This window comes from Urocitellus parryii, chromosome 5 (assembly GCF_045843805.1).
Source record: "Urocitellus parryii isolate mUroPar1 chromosome 5, mUroPar1.hap1, whole genome shotgun sequence".
In the NCBI taxonomy this organism is placed as follows: Eukaryota; Metazoa; Chordata; class Mammalia; order Rodentia; family Sciuridae; genus Urocitellus; species Urocitellus parryii.
The window spans coordinates 152,042,666-152,061,180 of NC_135535.1; the positions used below are offsets into that span (position 1 = coordinate 152,042,666).

Sequence of the window (18,515 nt, forward strand, 5' to 3'; positions counted from 1 at the left end):
TACAGGTTGAGATTTCTTATCCAAAATGCTTGGAAACAAAAAAGTAATTCAATTTTCAAGTTTCTTCAGATTTTGGAGTACTCGGACAGACTTTACTAGTTAAGAATCCCTAATCCAAAAATTGAAAATGCTTCAAAATACTTCAGGTTTTGAGCATCTTGTCAGTGATGGTAAGATCTTACAGCATTTTGGTTTGAGATTAGGGATGCTTAGGCTGTATATCAACAAAGCAAGTGGAGTGACACTTTGAAAACCATGAAACTCATGCCTTCAGAGTACAAGTTTAATAAGAACCCCAAAGATCCCTTGCAAACTACTGTCATCCAGTGATACTTCTGCTCCAATCTGGATAAGATCTGTCCCACTAAAATGCATGTACTGGAAGCTTAGTTCCCATTATAATGGTATTGAGAAGTGGTAGAACCTTCAGGAGGTGGGACTTAGGAGGGGGTTACAGGGGCACCACTCCTGGAAGGGATTAAAGCCTTAGGATTATTCCCTGTTTTACAGATCAGAAAACAGGGTTATTCCCTTTCACAGATCAGGAAGGAAAAATAAAAAGTCTTGGAGAGGTTTTATAAGACTGAATTGACTACCCCACAATGGAGCTGTTATAAAGCAAATTTGGCTTTCTCAGCTAACTCTCCCACAATGTCACCTCTTTAGGGTAAGAATTTGCTTCCATTGTTATGCCATCAGCCATATTATGACAGCATAAGACCTCCAAGACAAGCGAATGCCAGCATCATATTGCTGAACCCTCAGAAGTACAAGCTAAGTAAGAATTTCTAGTCCACAGCACATCCCTGAATTTTTCTATCTCCACAAAACAAATTTCAGAACAAAATACTTATTATCATTTGTTGAGCGCCACAGCCAAAGGAGCCCCTAGCCAGACTGCGGCAATCATTAGTTCATATATCATAAGTTTTGGGAAATATTTATATTTGCCTACCTCAATTCATAGGGACTTTTTAAATACCATTTCCATTTTATCAATCTTAGTAATTCTTAATAAAAGTTACCCCAAATCATTTTATTGAGGTAAATAATTTAGGAATATACTGTTTAATTCTCTACCATATATAAAAAACAATGTATAAATTATATAAAAATCACTTGTGGGGCTGGGGATGTGGCTCAAGCGGTAGCGCGCTCGCCTAGCATGCGTGCGGCCCGGGGTTCGATCCTCAACACCACATACAAACGAAGTCCGCCGAGAACTAAGAAAAAATAAATGTTAAAATTCTCTCTCTCTCTCTCTCTTTAAAAAAATAAAATAAAAATCACTTGTCATGGAATTATTTCACTGACATGTTTCATAATCCTTCTAGTCCAGAGCCTATTTTGAAAATTAAGTTTCTTGTAGCTTTGTTTTGCCAAATTATCTCTGTATCAACCACAGGGATGCTAATACTTCTACCAGTTAGAATAAGTATATAAGCAGCAAGAAGATCAAAGGCAATGATTTCACCTTAAGTAACATTAAGAAATAAAAGCAACCTAATCTGCAGTGTTAAAATAATGAGAAACATCGGGACCTTACAGACAATGGATTAGAAGTACTGATGGAGATCAAATATTATCTATTGCCAATTAAAAGCCACTAAGAAAGTATAGCAGGGTTAGGTGTGTAGCTCTGTGGTACAGTGCTTGCCTAGTATGTTTGAGACCCTGGATTTGATTCCCAGCACTACCAAAAAGGGGAGGGGGCACAAAACAACAATAAATAAATAAATAAACAAACAAGCACAGTGATACATACCTGTAACCTTAACTACTTGGGAAGCTAAGGAAGAAGGATCACAAATTTGAGGTCAAACAGCCACAACAACTTAGGAAGGCCCTAAGCAACTCAGTGAGACCCTGTCTCAAAACAAAAAGTAAGGACTGCTGATGTGGCTCAGTGGTAAAGAGCCTCTGGGTTCAATCCCCACTAGCAGCTGGATACACTAGCATGTGGGTCTATAATTCAGAGACCTGGGAAGCTTAAGCAGGAGAATTTCACGTTAAGGTCATTCTCTGCAACTGAGACCCCATCTCAATGGAAAAAGAACTGGGGATGTAGCTCAGTGGTAAAGGGCCCCAGAGTTCAATCCCCAATACCAAAAAAGAAGAAAAAGAAAGCACTGTAGACAATTCCAAATAATCTTCCAAGTATTCACATCTACTCTTACAATACCTCACATGATTCTACTTACATTCTTTTTCTGCAAACCTTTATACTTATTAGAGTTAAAATGAATTCTGTGAGGATCATCAAATAACACTGAATCCAGCCTTTACACAGTTTCTACGGTCAGTCAACCTCTCAGAATTCCAATGTTTCAAGTAACACTAACACCAGATTACTGCCAGACCTTTTAATTCACAATACTTTCCTTGAAGACTAGGCCTTAAGGCCATTATTACTGTACTATCTACTGAAGCCCTCCAAAAAGTATATACAACAAGGTATAGTAAAGGATTATGAAAAGACATTATAGTAACTGCTTTACATAATTTCACTGAAATCTTAGAACATCCTTTTAGATAAAACATTCCCGCCTTCCTCAGGTTTCTTAATTTCCTGTAACAACTCAGGAAAGCATTTAAGTTACTATTATGAGCCTATTAAAATACACAGGGCAAAGTAGAGGGTAGGGAAGTTCTATGTCCTCCAATGAGCATGCTACCTCCTCAGCACATTGAGATTTTGCCAACTAAAAGCTCTCCAAACTCCATCATGTAGAAGTTTTTATGGAGACTCTGTTATGTATGAATGATGTGGCCACTGGTGATTATCTCCAGATCCTTCTTTACTCTTCAGATGTTAATGGTAGGGATGAAAGTCCCAAGCTTTTAATCAAGGTTTGGTCATCCTCATCCCAAAGCTACTTAGAAGGCTATTAAGGTCCTCTCAGAAAAAAAGACTATCCTACAATCCTTGTCACTGAGAAAATTTCAATTGGGAGCCCTATGCAAGGAACCAGAAACATATCAGAGATGTTTCTTATTATAATTATGTATGGTAGTATAAATCATCAGCTGGATACATTAATTCTCTCTCCACTAGAAGAATGAGGTTACTTCTTACAAATTTTGGACTCATCTACAATGTTGACACTACTTAATCAATACCTGATATTTATGCTTTCAAACATTTACTGACTCAACACATAACAATAATTGACTAGAGTTTTCAGATTTCATACATGCATATTACAAAGTTCTCTTATTGACTTTATTAGTTTTTTCGTTATAAAAGTAATGTAACTCAGAGAATTAAAGATAAATTTCAGAAAATTCTAGGACTTTTTTATATTTTAATTAAGCAAATAATTATTGAGCCAATGTAGGAGCTAAGTTGTGAACACATTAAGTTTGAAATGCCTATCAGATATCCAAAAGGAGACAACGCATAGGTTGTTTCAACAAGTGTGTAATTCAAGTGGGAGAACCAAACTAGAATATAATATGGAAGTCCCTAGCAAACAGATAGTATTCAAGGTTACAGGACTAGACATGTTGACCAAGGATGAGAGAAGACAAAAAAGAGGTACAAGAATGAGCCCTTAAAAGTTTGTAGAAATGTAGACCGGGTTTGTAGAGTGCTTGCTTATGATCTGCAAGGTCCTGAGTTGTATCCCCAACACTGCAAGACAAAAGTATAGAAATGAGGAAAACCAGCAAAGATTTCAAAGGACAGGCAAAAGAGGGTGAGCATAATGTTTCAGATACAAAGTGTTCAAAATATTTAAAGGAAGAAAAGGTTATATTAGCCGTACTAAATGGCTAATAAATTAAAATGCTACCAGTGAGTCCAGCAAGATAAGGACTGAGAAATTACATTTGATTTAGGGAGCAGGTTATTTTCAACCTGATCACAGCATTTTCTTGGAGTAATGAGGGCAAAGGCTTGGCTAGAGTAGTTTCAAAAAATAATAAAGAGTCAATAACTGAAGACAGTCTGTATAACATCAAACACTTTTATGGATAAAGGAGGTCAAAGATATGAGGCATTTTTCCTTATAAAGAAGGAATTACAACTTTCCTGGAATCACCTGGAAATTTTGATCTTTGCAACACAGTTTTCCTGTTATTACTTTATTTGTTGCAGGTTATCTGTAAGTATAACTTCATGGAAAAAAATATTTATAAGCATTTTATAAAGAGAGAAAAACATAATAAATAAAAGTCTTTTAAAATAAAAGTCTTTTCCAAAGATTCTTAAAAAGAAGACATTCTCAATTTTTCTCCATAATCCCACATTATTTCTAGAAAATTTTGCAGAAACTGCCTCTGTATCACTATAAGTAAAAAGCAACCTACAGGTCTGGAAAACTGTGCAACAGTGGAAGAAAAGACTAATATTAAAAGGTTTACTCGTCCCTCCTCCCCAAAGCTGTAAAAGAATAATGCATTTAGATCCCTGTTTATTTTTTTCCAGGAATCCAGTTCAACATATTCTAGACCTCATTACCCCCTGAACAATTAAACAAACAAATTCCACTGAACCTATACATTTTTCCTTTAACCTGAAGGGTACTCTACATTTAACGTGAATTATAATATTTCACATTATTTAAAAGGATAAAAAAATCCCAGAAGTAACAGTTTATAACTTGAAGGTATCTAATCTTATTTTCCATGGTTCTGTGACATCAACATTTTTAATTTACTGGGAGGGGAGTACCAGGGATTGAACTCAGGGGCACTCGGCCACTGAGCCATATCACCAGCCCTGTTTTGTGTTTTATTTAGAGACAGTTTCATTGAGCTGTTAAGCACCTGCCATTGCTGAAGCTGGCTTTAAACTCACAATCCTCTTGCCTCAGCCTCCTGAGCTGCTGGGATTACAGGCATGTGCCACCATGCCCAAATGATCAATGTTTTTTTAAAATTTTTTTTTTGTACGGGCCACCAAATGCCACAGTCTGGCTGGGCACAATTCAGGAACCACTTGTCAAAAGAAACAAACTTTATTTTTAAAACTACAAACGCCAAACAAACAGCTCCTCAGGAAAAACCCTCAGAGCCCAACTGCCACCACCGGCTTCCACACGCCTCACTCACACACCAACCACCACCTCCCACAATCCTCCTGCTCTTGAGGGCGATTGGCTAGGTCGCGTGGGCGGAGCCAAAGAAGTCCCCCAATGAGCAGTTCCGTAGTCTGAAGGGCAGGGAAACAGCCCAATGAACATGACCGCAGAGGAGCCAATCAGCTAGATGTTGCTGGGGCCACTGTGAGCCAATCATCAGCTGGCAGTCTGAAGGGCAGGGAAACAGCCCAATAAACATGACTGCAGAGGAGCCAATCAGCTAGATGTTGCTGGGCCACTGTGAGCCAATCATCAGCCGGCAGCTGGAAGTTTGCTGGCAGCTGGAAGTTTGCTGGGCCCCTTTGGCTGTGGCTCTCAACAATCAATATTTTTTTAAAATTTTTTTTTGTAAATAAAACCAAATAAAATAAAGGTATTGTGTCTATTTTTTATGTGGTGCCTGGGATTGAACCCAGTGCCTCACATCAAGCCACAACCCTGGCCCCTGATCAATATTTCTAATTTTTAAAAATTATTGTGTGTAGACTACCCATCTAATTCCAATAAGAAAATAAACAAGGAAGATGGATGAGGAAAAAAATATTTTATCGTTTTATTACAATAGAACCAAAAACAAAGCAAAATCTTGATACTAGAGAGACAGACTATCTTGTTTAAAGTTAGGGCTCAATGATGTAAAGATGTTCATACTTCCTAAATTAATCTACAAAATCATATACAATACCAAGCAAAATGACACTAAAATATCTGTTGGGAGAAGAGGGGGTAAAAGAGATTTTTTTTTCATTAAATGCAATTAAAAATATTATAAACCACTGGGTGTGGTGGGGCACACCTATAATCCCACAGGCTCCAGAGGCTGAGGCAGAATGATTGTGATTCAAAGCCAGCCTCAGCAACTTTACAAGGCCCTGAGCAACTTAGCAAGACCCTGTCTCAAGATAAAATGTAATATTTTAAAAAAATAAACCAAGTAGGACTTTTCCTATAATGCAAGGATGGTTCAACATGCAAAAATCAATCAATGTAATAATAATAACCACATTAACACAGAATAAAGAGGGGAAAAATAATCCTGGAAAAACCAACTGGCAAAATATAACACTATTTCATGACAGAAACACTCTATTAACCAGAAACAGAAGGGAAATACAACATAATAAAGGTCATAAAAATCCTTAGGTAATATCATACTCCATGGTGAAACGCTAAAAAGCTTCATCTCTAAGATAAAAAGCAACGCAAGGATGCCTGCTTTGCCATTCTACTCAACACAGCACTGTAAATTCTAATAGGAAAATTAGACAAGACATTTAAATCCCTAAAAATTACATTCACACACACACACAAACACAAAAATAAGTTGTTCAATATATTCAGCAAAACTGAAAATGCACAAAAATCAGCTCTTTCTATACAGCAATAGTAAAAAACCTGAAAAAAATTAAGAAAGCAATTGCATTGCAATAACAAAAAGAATACTACAAAATAAACTTAAACAAAGGTGACAAGACTTGTACACTACAAAACTTGCTGAAATAAAGACAACACAAATTAATCTGATGAGACAATATAGCACATGACCATATCTTACATTTAATTTCGTACTTACAAAACAGTAGCCTAGAACAATCCCTGACACACAACAGGTATTCAAATATTTTTATATGTATTTTAAGTTATTCATATTTAAATTCAATACTTGTTGAATTACTGTACTGTCAACAGATATACAAAAAGTATTTTCATATTATGAATATTGTGACAAATGCTGTTAAACTGGACTTTTATCTTTCCCGAAAATAGGTGGAATAACTAATAATTGATACATTATTTTATTATCTTTCTTCCCATTCTGAATTCCTTCAATACAAATATCATTTTTAACCAAAGAGTATCTTTAACATTAGAAAGTTCATCAGTAAAAGAAATTTCAAAGGAAATATGAAATCGGTTTTGTGATTTTTATAAGTCACAAGATTTAATAAATTGCAAGGAAAGATTTTCACCAAATAGGGTCCAACAGTTTTTACATTTTGAAAGGAGGATTGGAACAAGATTGAGAAGTCTAAAACACAGAACAACATTTGGACTTCATCAAATAAACAAAGGAAAAACTATTAAAGAATAGGGGAACAACTTTGCTAAAGACAAATTCAGGATGAAATCTGTTCACACTAAATAGAAAAGACTGGAGAAGGCAGCGAACTCAAATAACCAATAAATACATGCTGGAGAACCTAGTAGTAGCATAAATTGTTGAAACTTAGTAGTATTTTAAATTGGGAGTTTCCAACTTGGAGGAAAAAATTCCAACTTGGGGAAATAAATTTGCAGCACTGAGTAAATGCCTACATTTAAGGTAAAAAAAAAAAAATGTGGATATGCAAAAGGATACAAATTTTCAAGCCCAAGTGACATTTCAAATAAATTCCCAAAGGACAGCAAGTTTCACATGAAGGTAATAAATTACATTTTCTACAGATTGTATCAGATCCAGATGCAGGACCTTCATGTAAGAAAAAAAGTTAATGGTTCAACTGAAGAAAGGCCAATGATTAAAACTGCAGATTACTCTCCTTGGAGAACTTACTTCTAACTTAATTAGAAATCTGCAGTTTTATGCATCACTCTTTCTTCAGTTTCAACCATTATCTTTACCTTTTTCAAAAATGCTGAAAAAAGCAGTCATGAGACTGAACCTCTAATGCAAAATTAAGATGGAAGGAACTACAATCAAGAAAGGAAGGAAAAATAAAAGCAAGAGAAGTTGAACCACTGTGTTATAGAAATCAAGAAGGTGGAAAGGTTAGGAAAGAATATGTATCATAGTAATTAAAGGGACTTTTTTGTTTTTACTTTAAAAATTTGTGAATTGTCATTTAAGGAAGTAATATGACAAGAGTATCACACAACAATAGATATGGAATTAGAAATGTGTATTCAAATTCCTGCCATGACATTTATTTATGGTTTTCTTATTTTTCAGAAGTTAAGGAAATATATAACCATACAGCTAATGAATCTATTAATTAACACAGAAAACACCTCTCACATACATACAGAGAAATTAAGAAAACAAACTGAAGAATTAGTGTATCTACTATTAGTTCCTTTACTATATAACTCATGTTATCTATCTAATAGTTCCATTTTACAGATAAGGAAACTAACAGAGAAATTAAAGATTGCACATTATCAATTTTACCCAAAGTCCATGCTTTCATCCTAGACGACATGTATTACTAATTAAAGTTTATTTGATTTTACCCAACTGCACTGTCAATTTAGGAATCACAAATTGTAAAAGCTTCAATAATATACTAATGAAATAAAAGATCAAAGAAAGATTCCCCTTGAAACTGTCATTAGTGCATTTTCTTTTCTTTCCAAATATATATGCTAAAACAGAAATAGAACTCTACTGCATTTTAAACATTTACATAGTATTTTCACCAAAAATATTAATATAGCTGACCAAAAGTTCCCAGTGCCTGAAGAAATATATATATTGAATCATTTCAAGGCCTAATATTGTAGCCCTCGGATATTTATTTATTTATTCTACCTCAAATTCTCTAATTAAAAAAAAAAAAATTGAAGCCTGGCACAATGGCACTAGCCTATAGTCCCAGCTACTTGGGAAGCTGAGGCAAGGGGATCACCTGAACCCACAAGTTCAAGACCAGACTGAGCAACACAGTGAGAAACCCCATTCTCCCCCACCCCCCAAAATCCAAATTCTGGTCTTCCAAAGTAAACACACTAAACAGAAATCACAGAAGAGAATTGTGGTCCTTGGAATAGTACACAAGAGGCATACCATATTGGAAGCCTATTAACTATCTGAGAATTAAGAGCTTTGGGGACAGATCTGAAACTGATTTGCTTAACACTTTTTTCTATGATATTCTAAGTAAAAACTATTAACAAAAATTCCAAATTAAATAGCAAAACCAGTGAATCTAGACCAATTCCTTCACTGATTAGACAATGAGAAAAACTTAGGCTCAATCTATAAAACTAAAACACTGCAAGGACTTAAGAAATGTTTCTATGAAAGCTAAGGTTTTTAAGTGCTTAGTTACATGTTTATATATACTTGAACACAACTCAAAGTAATTTCAAAATTACTTTGAATTAATTTTGAATTAATTGAATTAATTAATTTGAATTAATTATTCAAAGTAATTTCAAAAGAAGCTCTATCCAGATCTATTTTGTTGAGCTGTTTTGAACTAATAGGTATTGTACTGTACCTGAAATTTGCAATCTATTTGAAAATATGTAATCCAAAAGGAATCTACTTGCCCATAAATGGAATATTTCATTGTATTAAATACTGTTCAAATTCAATAAATTGTCGTGTGATTTAGTTTCAACTGGTTAAGTCTAGGAAACTGGCATAGACTGACCATGTTGTAAAACCTTAGAATTTTAGCACTATGTCCAGCAAAACACTAAATGGATTAAAAACTTTTTTTAATCTACTAATTAACTATGTATTCTCTAATTAATAAGTTCTATACTATAAAACAAAAATAACATTTTCATCAATGGGTTTATTAGAATAATTTCATAAAATATAATGTAACATGAAAATGTTCCAACATTCAAAATTTAGTAAGCACCAACCCCCCCCACCCCACCCCCCCCCCACCCCCCGTTGATACTGAGAATTGAACCAAGGGGCGCTTCCCCACAGAGCAATATCACCAGTCCTTTTTATTTGAGACAGAGTCTCACTAAATTACTGAAGATCTTCCTAAGTTGCTGAGACTGGCCTTGAATTGGTGATCCTCATGCCTCTATTTCCCAAGTCTCTAGGATTACATGAAGACACCATCACTCCCAGATAATTAAAATAAAGAGTGAATTATATAATCTTTAAAAACTTGTCAGAGAATTATATGTCAAACAAGTTTGCCAAAATCCACATATGAAAAGAAACCTGTTTATCTGAACACTAAATAGACATTTGTCACTGTCAAAACTCAAAACAAAATAAGAATATTTATTGCCACTAAAACTCAACCATTAAAATCATAAATGTTAATACTCAAACAATTCACCTGAAATACTTCCAACCAGACATTCTAGTTAGAAATGTATTAAATTTTATAAAGTTAAGTATAGCAAATATTATGGCAATGTAATTTGTCTTTTTATATAACACCCCTTCCAGTTTACAGAGAAACTCTAAACTTAAGCACATAAACATTTATCCTATAAAGAAAATTATTTAATTCATTTTATCTCTATTTTATTTTGTTTTCATGTGTTCTTTTTAGATATATGTGATAGTAGAGTATATTCTAATACATTATACATACATGGAGTATAACTTATTTTAATTAGGATCCCATTCTTGTGGTTGTACATAATGTGGTTAATTCATTTTAGGATCTACTAAAAAATTAGTTCAGTCAAATTAAGTTTTGTTCTCAGGTGAATCATTAAAAAATAAATAACCTGAATTACTACAGTTATTTGGATTTCAGAATTGCAGATAATGAAAATTGAATCACAGTTATTTATCTGGCTAACAATGATACAGTATAAATGCATGTTTACGGTACATGACAAAAAGTAAAGATGGAAGGGGGCGCGGCCTGGGGTTATAGCTCAGCAGTAGAGCTCTTACCTAGCAAGTGCAAGGCCCTGGGTTTGATCCTCAGCACCACATAAAAATCAATGAATAAAATAAAGGTATTGTGTCCAACTACAACTAAAAAATAATTTTAAAAAAGTAAAGTTTGCAATTGTAGGTAATCTGTGGAATATTAATGATGCCTCTTTCCTAAAATTTCTACTTTCCTATGAGGAGTTAAGGGCAATTTCTCACTTACTAAACATAAACCCTCAGGACCCAACAATGACCACAAATTCAAGAGAAGGTGAAAAACTGATCTATGTATTCAAATCAGACACAAAGGTCTTTGCTGAACCAATTTCAATTATAGTCATATTGACCAATGAAATAAAAATCATCCATTCATATATTAAACATTTTGTGAATACACCAGAAATTAGCATTATCTGTTTTGTATGCCCACGATCTAAGTAACAGATAATTCTAATTAGAAAGAATTATCCAAACAAAACATAAGAAAACCAAATGATACAAACTCAGTAAGAAAGCTGGGCAGAAATAAAATGGAAAAGCGCTTACTCATAAACCATTTTGAATTTCCTAAACATGGAAGTTTCACTTATATTTAAGACACATAAATTTTGCAAAATAATCTTTACCTGCAGTTACACAGTTCAGAACAATTTAAAATCTGCATTCCCAGGTTAGTTATTTCTCTTCAAGTGAGTACAAGAAAATTCTCCAAAATAAAAGGAAATTTATGAGTTCCATCTTTGCAAAACAGTATGATTTTTGGATGTTGAAAAACCCTCACATATTTCTTAAATACTCTTTAGACAGGGATAGTTTTAAAAGAGGGATCTCTAACCACCTTTAACATCAAGGAAATATAGACATATGGGTGGTAAACTGATATATAACAAATTAGTAAACAAATATGTGACTGATATCAGGATATGGAAATGGAGAATAGCTATAGCATGATATTGTTATTCAAGGATTAATATTAACTGGCACATGCCAGTAATCCCAGTCACTCAGGAGGCTGAGGGAAGAGGATCACAAATTTGAGGCCAGTCTGGACAAGACCTTGTCTCAAAATAAAAAGTGGTAAATTTCCTGGGGAGGGGGGAGATAGGGAGGGAGGGAGGGAGGGAGGAGAGGGGGAAGAAAAGGGGAAGGGGGAGACAGGGGAGGGGAGTGGGAGAGGGGAGGAGAGGGGGAGGGTGGAGAGGAGGAAGGTGGAGAGGAGGAGGGAGAGGGGGAGGGAGGGGGGAGGGAGGAAAGAAGGGAAGAAAGGATTAATATTACACAACAGGGCTTCTCAACTGTCAGTTTCCTTCTGTGATACTGTAACTGTTCTAGAAAAGTTCCTTAAAGGGTAGGGCAGGGCTAATGTGCAACAATGTATGCCAAGACAAGACCTTCCTGAGTAATGATGCTAAAAAAAGAAATCAAAGGCTCCTGATACATTATATCTATTTCAACATCTATGATTGGGTCTCTGCAGTAAAGGAGGATACATATGAGATCTTTTCTTGGTTGATAATAGTTCCAAAAAAGACAACACAGAGTTGTCAAGCCATTTTACAAAGTCACCAACAAAGTATTTGAAATTGTCCAAACATAATCTAGTAAAAACTATCCCAAAGGGTTCAGACCAAATTAAAGGAGAATTAAGTTTCAGATGGTATCTAAGTAGGCCCAAAGGCACTTGAGGAAACAAGAGACAGATCACTAAGGAAATATGGTCAGAGAGATATAACCTGACTGGTTTAAGATGCAAGAAGGGGATGATACGGCAAGGAATTTGGGTAGCTTCTAAAAACTAGAAAAGGAGGCTGGTTGTGGTGAGTTAGGCCTGTAATCCCAATGGGTTGGGAGGCTGAGGCAGGAGAATTACACTTTCAAAACCAGTCTCAGCAACTTAGCAAAACTGTAAGCAACTTAGCAAGACCCCGTCTCAAAATAAAAAGGGTTGGGGATGTGGTTCAGTGGATTAGCACCCCTGGTTTCAATCCCTGGTACCAAAAACATTAAAAATTTAAAAATACAAAACAAAAACTGGAAAAGAAAAAGAAATGAATACCTGCCAAAGTCTCCAATGAACATAGTCTTGTCACACCTTAATTTTATTTCAGTGAGAGAACTATGTTAGATTTGTGAGCCCAGAACTGTAAAATAATAAATTTGTATATTTTTCAGCACCAAGATTGTGTGAAATGACAGGAAAATAATATATACGGCAATTTCTCACACATAAAACCAAAAGTAGAATTAACTTTGAAACACTGAAAATTACTTCCAGTTTTGATAAGTTATTCTCTCAAATCATGTGCTTTTCATGTGCCACACATATGTACAGCTACAATTATTTACAGAGCTTTGAATACATATATTTATAACTTTACAAAACCATAAAACAGCCTACTTGTCAGCATTTTTAATTGATCAAGCTTTTTAAAATTTACTATGCTGAAACAAGTCTAAAAGGGAGATTATATTATGTTGGTGCTAGACTGTTTCAAGTAAGAAATATGCAAGTAAAAAAGACTGCAAGTAAATCTAAAATTATAGGTTCTAGAATTTAAAAAATGATTTTATAGTTACTAATATTCATTTTTCAAGTAAAGATTGTTGAAGGAAATCCTGTCAAAGATTTAAAGTTATGGGTCAACATGCATTTTTTTAAAATTTACATAGTGAAATTAAATTCAGAAATATTAAGTGTACAATTCTGTGAATTTTGACAAATACATACACATGGGTGTAACCAATAATCAGGATACAAAACAATTCTATCACCTCATGAAACTCCTTCCTGTTCTTTCCAGTCAGGCCCTATCATTCCTAGATAACTTTAATTTTAAATACTCAAAACCTTGTTATTTACAAAAATGATATATGTAACCACCTCTATCTAATATAAATTTCCAACTAAGTCTTTTAATATATTCAAGTTTCATAACTTGACTGTCACCAAAACTATATATTATTTTAAAACTTTCCTGATTTTCACATTACACACAATACAGTAGAAAACAAATCTCACTCCATGTTTGTTCTGTGATAATTAAAAATGTTATTCAAACAGATTCCACACAAAAGCCAAGTCAATTTTCATATCAAAGTTGAAAGAGAAATGAATTCAGTACATTCCTTTTACACAAATAATTATTGAATTAAACTATCACAACTTATGGAATCATTAAAATAAAAAAAACTAGGAAGATAGTTTTTCTCCAATTGAACAAGAAAAATCTCAAAAATTACCTCTATTCTTATTTCATTTTTGAAATACCTATAGCCAAACAAACCTATTTTGCAGTATGTCAACCTTAATACATGTCACATGAAACTATATCATTGACTACAGTGATTAAAAAAAAAACAACAGGATTTTACAAAAACTCAGAAATTACAACAAAAATATTAAAACTGGTTGAGTGTACAAATATTACAATGGATTGGGAACTAAAAGCCTAGATACACACATTGAGGGGGAAAAATACCTACATTTGAAATTTTCAGTGAAAAAGTAAATGCCCCAAGGCACTAGAAATAAATTTCACGGATTATGTATTCCTAAAACAACCTTGGGAAATCAGTTATTGTACTGTCTATACTCAGCCCCTTACTTTCCCCTAGTGAGAATGCAGTTACCACAACAGAGCACATTCCGTCTCAAATTATGCATATAAATCTATACTACTCAAAGAAAAAGTATCCGGTATAGGAGGAGTAAAATAAATAAATACACTAAGGTTTTGTAGAACCTTTAACAATTTACAATATTTCTCATTTAAAGTCACATAAAACGACGCAGAAAACATCTTGACTCTAAATCACTATCGGCTCCCAACCAAAAAAAAAAAAAAAAAGTTCAAAAGGAAGGAAAGATTAATTCCTACTACCCTCCATAGCAAAATATCCTCATCTTCTTCGTTTCCTGTTGGGAAGCCAAGCATCTAAGTAAGGGACAAATCAGAACACCGCCACTGCCATGGGCTTTACCCCTAACAGGCACACACGCGCACGCGAATCCCAGGACTGGAAAACCAGAGATATCTTTCCACTTTTCCCCGCCCCTTCTGCAACCTTACCGAATAAGTTTCTAGCCCGGCACCATAGGATTTCTGCATCCAGACAGAGGGCAGCGACGCACGCCGCCTCCCGCCTCCCACCGCAAGCGGCCCGCCCCCACCCCCACCCCCACCTGCCCGCAGCGCGCGGCGTCCAGCTCGCAGCCCCGCCTTTCCTTGAGGTCCGCGCGGCCGTCCCGGCGCCGCAGGGGGAAGCTATGGACCACCTATCCCTGATAGGAAGCAGGACGGGCTCGCAGCTGACCCGGGACGCCAGGGAGTCCCGCTCTGATAACGCCTCTGCCGAGAAAACCACTCGCTGGAGGTGGAGACTGGGCTGGGGATGTGGGTAAACCCGCCGAGGGCTGGAAAGAGGGGCGTGACCGCCAGTTGGCCAGGCTGAGCAAGGTGCCGGAGGTACCAACAAGGTGAAGCTGCGAGGGGCCCGCGCGCACGCCGGGGAATGGGGGTGCTAGCTCTCTTACCGCCAGGTCCGGATTGCGGCTGTCCCTGTGGGACACGGCTCGAATGACCCCCGCTCTCCAGCTCCGCCGCCAGCGTCCGCTCTCCCCGCGCTCCGGACGCACCTCCTCGCCGATCGCCACACACAAGAACCGCTTCCCTACCAGCTCTGGCCGCGACTCCACCGCCATAGCCGGAGCTGCCGGAGCGGCTGCTGCCTCCTCCACAGAGAGGGAACCAGCGAAACTCGCTCCTACCGGCCGCCCATGCTGAGGAAAGCGGACCGAGAGACGGCGACGGTCCCGCGAACGAGAAAGCTAGGACTCAGGGATGACCCAGACGTTCTTCCCAGAAGGACACGGCGACCTCGGTCCCTCTCAGTTCCCAACACTCCTCTAGATTCCCAGGCTCGCGACCTCGGGCGACAGCTCCACAAAAAAACTGACAAATCTCCACACCACCGTCGGAGGCCCGGAGGCAGCCCCGGCCGCCGCTGCCACAGCGCCGCGGCCAGTACTACTCCGCCTCCCCTCCACTGGCGAGGTGGTGAGTGCGCCGCGCGTCTCCTTCCGCCTGTGCGGGCGGGGGGAGGAAGCCGCGGAAAGGGTCGGCGGAACCACCGCAGACAGAAAGTAGTGCCCGCAGCTGCGGCGGCTGCTCTCGGACACAGGAAGCAAGAGGGGCGCGGGAGCAGAGAGTACTCTCCCTCAGCAACACTATTAAGAGCGTTTGTGGTCCACCTTTCTATTCGTTATCCCCTCAGAGGTGAGTCTGAGGAGAAAGTGAAATGTGCTGGTTCCACTCTGGATCATAAAATAAACTCAAGGGTGTATGCCTCATCTCCAGAGGGATGTTTTTCAGAACACTGGCGCCTGTCCTTGGGGTTAGCCTAAATTGACAGTCCTGCAGTCCCAGCAGCAAAGCACCATTTCCTACTGTAAAAAACTAAGCCCAAAGAACTCAGACACTGCAGAAAAAGGGCCTACGACTTTAAATTAAGATGAAGAAAAGCCTGTCATCCTTTCATTCTTCCCCAATTACGGTGATACTAATTACATGTTGAAGCTGTTCAGACCAGACACCTCGCCACTGCTTTGTTACCAGAACGCCAAACTCTCCACTGCGGGCTTTGGTCAAACACTCTGCGCCAATTTGAGTACTTTTAGTACTAGTACATAGTTTAAACACAGTGGTCAGGTGATAAAAACAAGGAGAGGCTCTAGATTCAGTTACTAGAAAATATCATGGAAAGAAAAGGACTTTAGCCAATCACAGTTCAAGAAAATAAATTATGTTTATTTCCCGTCCAATCACAACAGGACTTTATAACACACACACACACACACACACACACACACACACACACACACACCCCTACAACTTGAACTTCTTGAGTTCTCACAGATCAAACCACCCTCACAGATGGCCAGTGAGGAGTTAAGATTTCAGGAATACTTCAGTGTTTCAAGGTATGTTTTAAAATTCTAGTTGTGGTTTTCCAGGGGCATTAGTGATTAAAATCAACTTCAAAAAAAAAATAGTCAATAAAAATGTAATTCTAAAATTTAGTTTCTTAAAGAGATTTTCTGAAACCTCTATTCCAAAAATTTTTTCAAGTTACTTTTAAAAGGAGTTAATAATCTGAAATGTTTTAAACAAACAGAATAAGGCTTTTATTGGCTTTCTCTGGAACACCCAAGCTGAACTGTTTGAAGCAGAAAAACATGGCCACCGCTAATAGGTTAAAAACCAAAAGAACAGGGAGGATAGATTTTAAACATCACTGTCTAATTTTGCTAATCTCAAATTCAAACGCAGAACTGCAATACATAAACAAAGGAAACAGTCCAGAAATGCAAACTGACAAGTTAAGAGAAATATTTATGTTTACCTGGGCAATTTTACTTCGAAGTCCACTTTCAGTGTACACTGCAATACTGAGGAAATTATCTTAACAATTATAGACTAAGATCTCTAAAATTTTAACTTAGATTAATTTCAGCTCAAATTAATGAGACAGTTAAATAACCCAGTGAAAATAACCCAGCATATGGAAAAATAAAATAAAGAGACCCACATGCAGATACCAAAAAATCAATTATTTGCTTTGTAACCCTGGGCTTGTTGCAGTTATTAGAAAGAAAATTGCCTGATTCCTAATTCCCAGTGATATCCTAGAAGTAAATGGGGGAAAAAAAAAAATTGAAGTCATTTGAAAAAAAATTTAATGCTGTTATTATGAAAGGCCCATTCACTAAATTATATTTTTACAGTACAGGTTGTTGGGGTACTTTACATAAAACTTCTTTAATTTTACAAGCAAACTCCTCTAAATGGGCCCCTAGAAACCCCCAATATATGTGGAATTCCTTCCATTTTAAGTCCTATAAGAAGCATGTAAACCCTACAAATCGATCAAAATATTTCTTGGGCAGAGTTTTTCAGAAGCCATATATTCCTATAATATTTTTAATCAAACATCTTACATACTGGGGTTGGGGGTACATAGCTCAGCAGCAGAATGCTTGCCTACCATGCACAAGTCTGGGTTCAATGCTAAGTACTGCAAAATAATAATGGCAAAAATTAAAAATCTTATATTCTTAAAAATTTATTCCAAATTCTGTTCTGTGAAACCCCTGACTACAGCCAATTCTTAGGGTTTATACTACTTTGTAGATATTTTGCTTTTGGAGAAAGTCTAAATACATAGGTTTCAAAGGTAGAGTAGAAGATCTTAAAGGTTTTTTGTTTGCTAGCATTTTTTTGGCTGTTTTGTTTCAGGGGCTATTTACATTACTTTATTTTTGCCAGCAAACCATAACTTTGTATTTGGAATTAAAAGAAAATTTAAAGTCAAATTTGAAACCTTTGGATAAGTGTTTCTTTAATTAATGGGTTTTCTTATATTTTTTACTTTAATAATGATACTCAGAAAATGCCAATATTAATGTAAAGAGTAAAAGAAGAGTGACAGTATTTATTTAGTATAAGTTTACTTATAGGAGCTAAAAAAAATTAGAAATAGTCTTTCCATCCTCACCTGGAAATGTCCATTAAATATGTCTATACATATACATGCATTCAAGTAAAGCAAACCTCATACATCAAATATCTTAATCCATATAAAAGATATATTGGGAGATTACTCCTTATCTTTAAATCTATAAAAATGTATTCATAAAAACTATTTCATTTTAAAAAACCAACTTCTAAAATAAGTAAATTTATTTCAATGGTATTTCAATGATAAGAGCCATGATTATCTACTTAATTATCAATGACTGTTCATGAAATTCAGTTTCATTAAACAAACAGCCTACTAGTTATAAG

The 18,515-nt window shown here is 36.4% G+C and overlaps 1 protein-coding gene across 2 annotated transcripts in view; it reads right to left on the minus strand.

Moving 5' to 3' along the window:
* Jmjd1c (jumonji domain containing 1C) overlaps nt 1-15,676 on the minus strand; it is a 238,628-nt gene extending 222,952 nt beyond the window's left edge. Inside the window, exons 1-2 of one of the 2 annotated variants that reach the window (XM_077798229.1) lie at nt 15,599-15,617; nt 15,206-15,548 (exon numbers count right to left, since the gene is read on the minus strand). In XM_077798229.1, the coding sequence (XP_077654355.1) occupies nt 15,206-15,373 (168 nt within the window). In that variant the 5' untranslated portion in view covers nt 15,374-15,548; nt 15,599-15,617. Of the gene's footprint in view, nt 1-15,205 lie in introns of both variants that reach the window. The other variant, XM_077798230.1, reaches the window with a different exon arrangement.
* Nucleotides 15,677-18,515: the final 2,839 nt, after the last annotated feature.